At 40.4% G+C, this 344-nt stretch overlaps 2 protein-coding genes across 2 annotated transcripts in view; both read left to right on the top strand.

Annotated features, from left to right (window-relative positions):
• Positions 1 to 233, top strand: part of LOC107680158 (probable E3 ubiquitin-protein ligase TRIM8) — a 2415-nt gene extending 2182 nt beyond the window's left edge. Inside the window, exon 3 of the mRNA XM_016475941.1 lies at positions 24 to 233. Coding sequence (XP_016331427.1) covers positions 24 to 233 — 210 coding nt within the window. The remainder of the gene's footprint in view (positions 1 to 23) is intronic.
• Positions 1 to 344, top strand: part of LOC107680168 (E3 SUMO-protein ligase RanBP2-like) — a 14286-nt gene that overhangs the window by 1088 nt on the left and 12854 nt on the right. Inside the window, exon 2 of the mRNA XM_016475954.1 lies at positions 24 to 183. The gene's annotated coding sequence lies outside the window, so the exon portion shown is untranslated. The remainder of the gene's footprint in view (positions 1 to 23; positions 184 to 344) is intronic.

Genomic DNA, 344 nt, shown 5'->3' with positions numbered 1-344 from the left:
GTTTTGATTTCTGTTTTCTGTAGAGTTTCCAGTCTCTCTCAGCACCTCCTGAATCTACAGATGTAAATGATGATCCCTTCAGTTCTCTCGTCCCTTCTGATGCTCTGAGAGAATCTGTCCATCAGCTGAGAGACAAACTGGAAGATTTCTGCCAAGAGGAGCTCAAGAAGATCTCAGACAGAGGTAAAGTCCTGCAGATTCATCTGCTTTCAGAGTCCTCCATCATCTCATAGCATGTTAAAAATGAATGTCTTAACATAATACATATGAGGTCAAGTCAAGTCAAGTCTGCTTTATTGTCAATTCTTCCACATGTACAGCACATACACACAGAGAATTGAAAT

The sequence above is a fragment of the Sinocyclocheilus anshuiensis genome, unplaced genomic scaffold (genome assembly GCF_001515605.1).
Source record: "Sinocyclocheilus anshuiensis isolate Anshui unplaced genomic scaffold, SAMN03320099.WGS_v1.1 scaffold1202, whole genome shotgun sequence".
NCBI classification, from domain to species: Eukaryota; Metazoa; Chordata; class Actinopteri; order Cypriniformes; family Cyprinidae; genus Sinocyclocheilus; species Sinocyclocheilus anshuiensis.
This window is presented reverse-complemented; position numbering and strand designations above follow the sequence as displayed.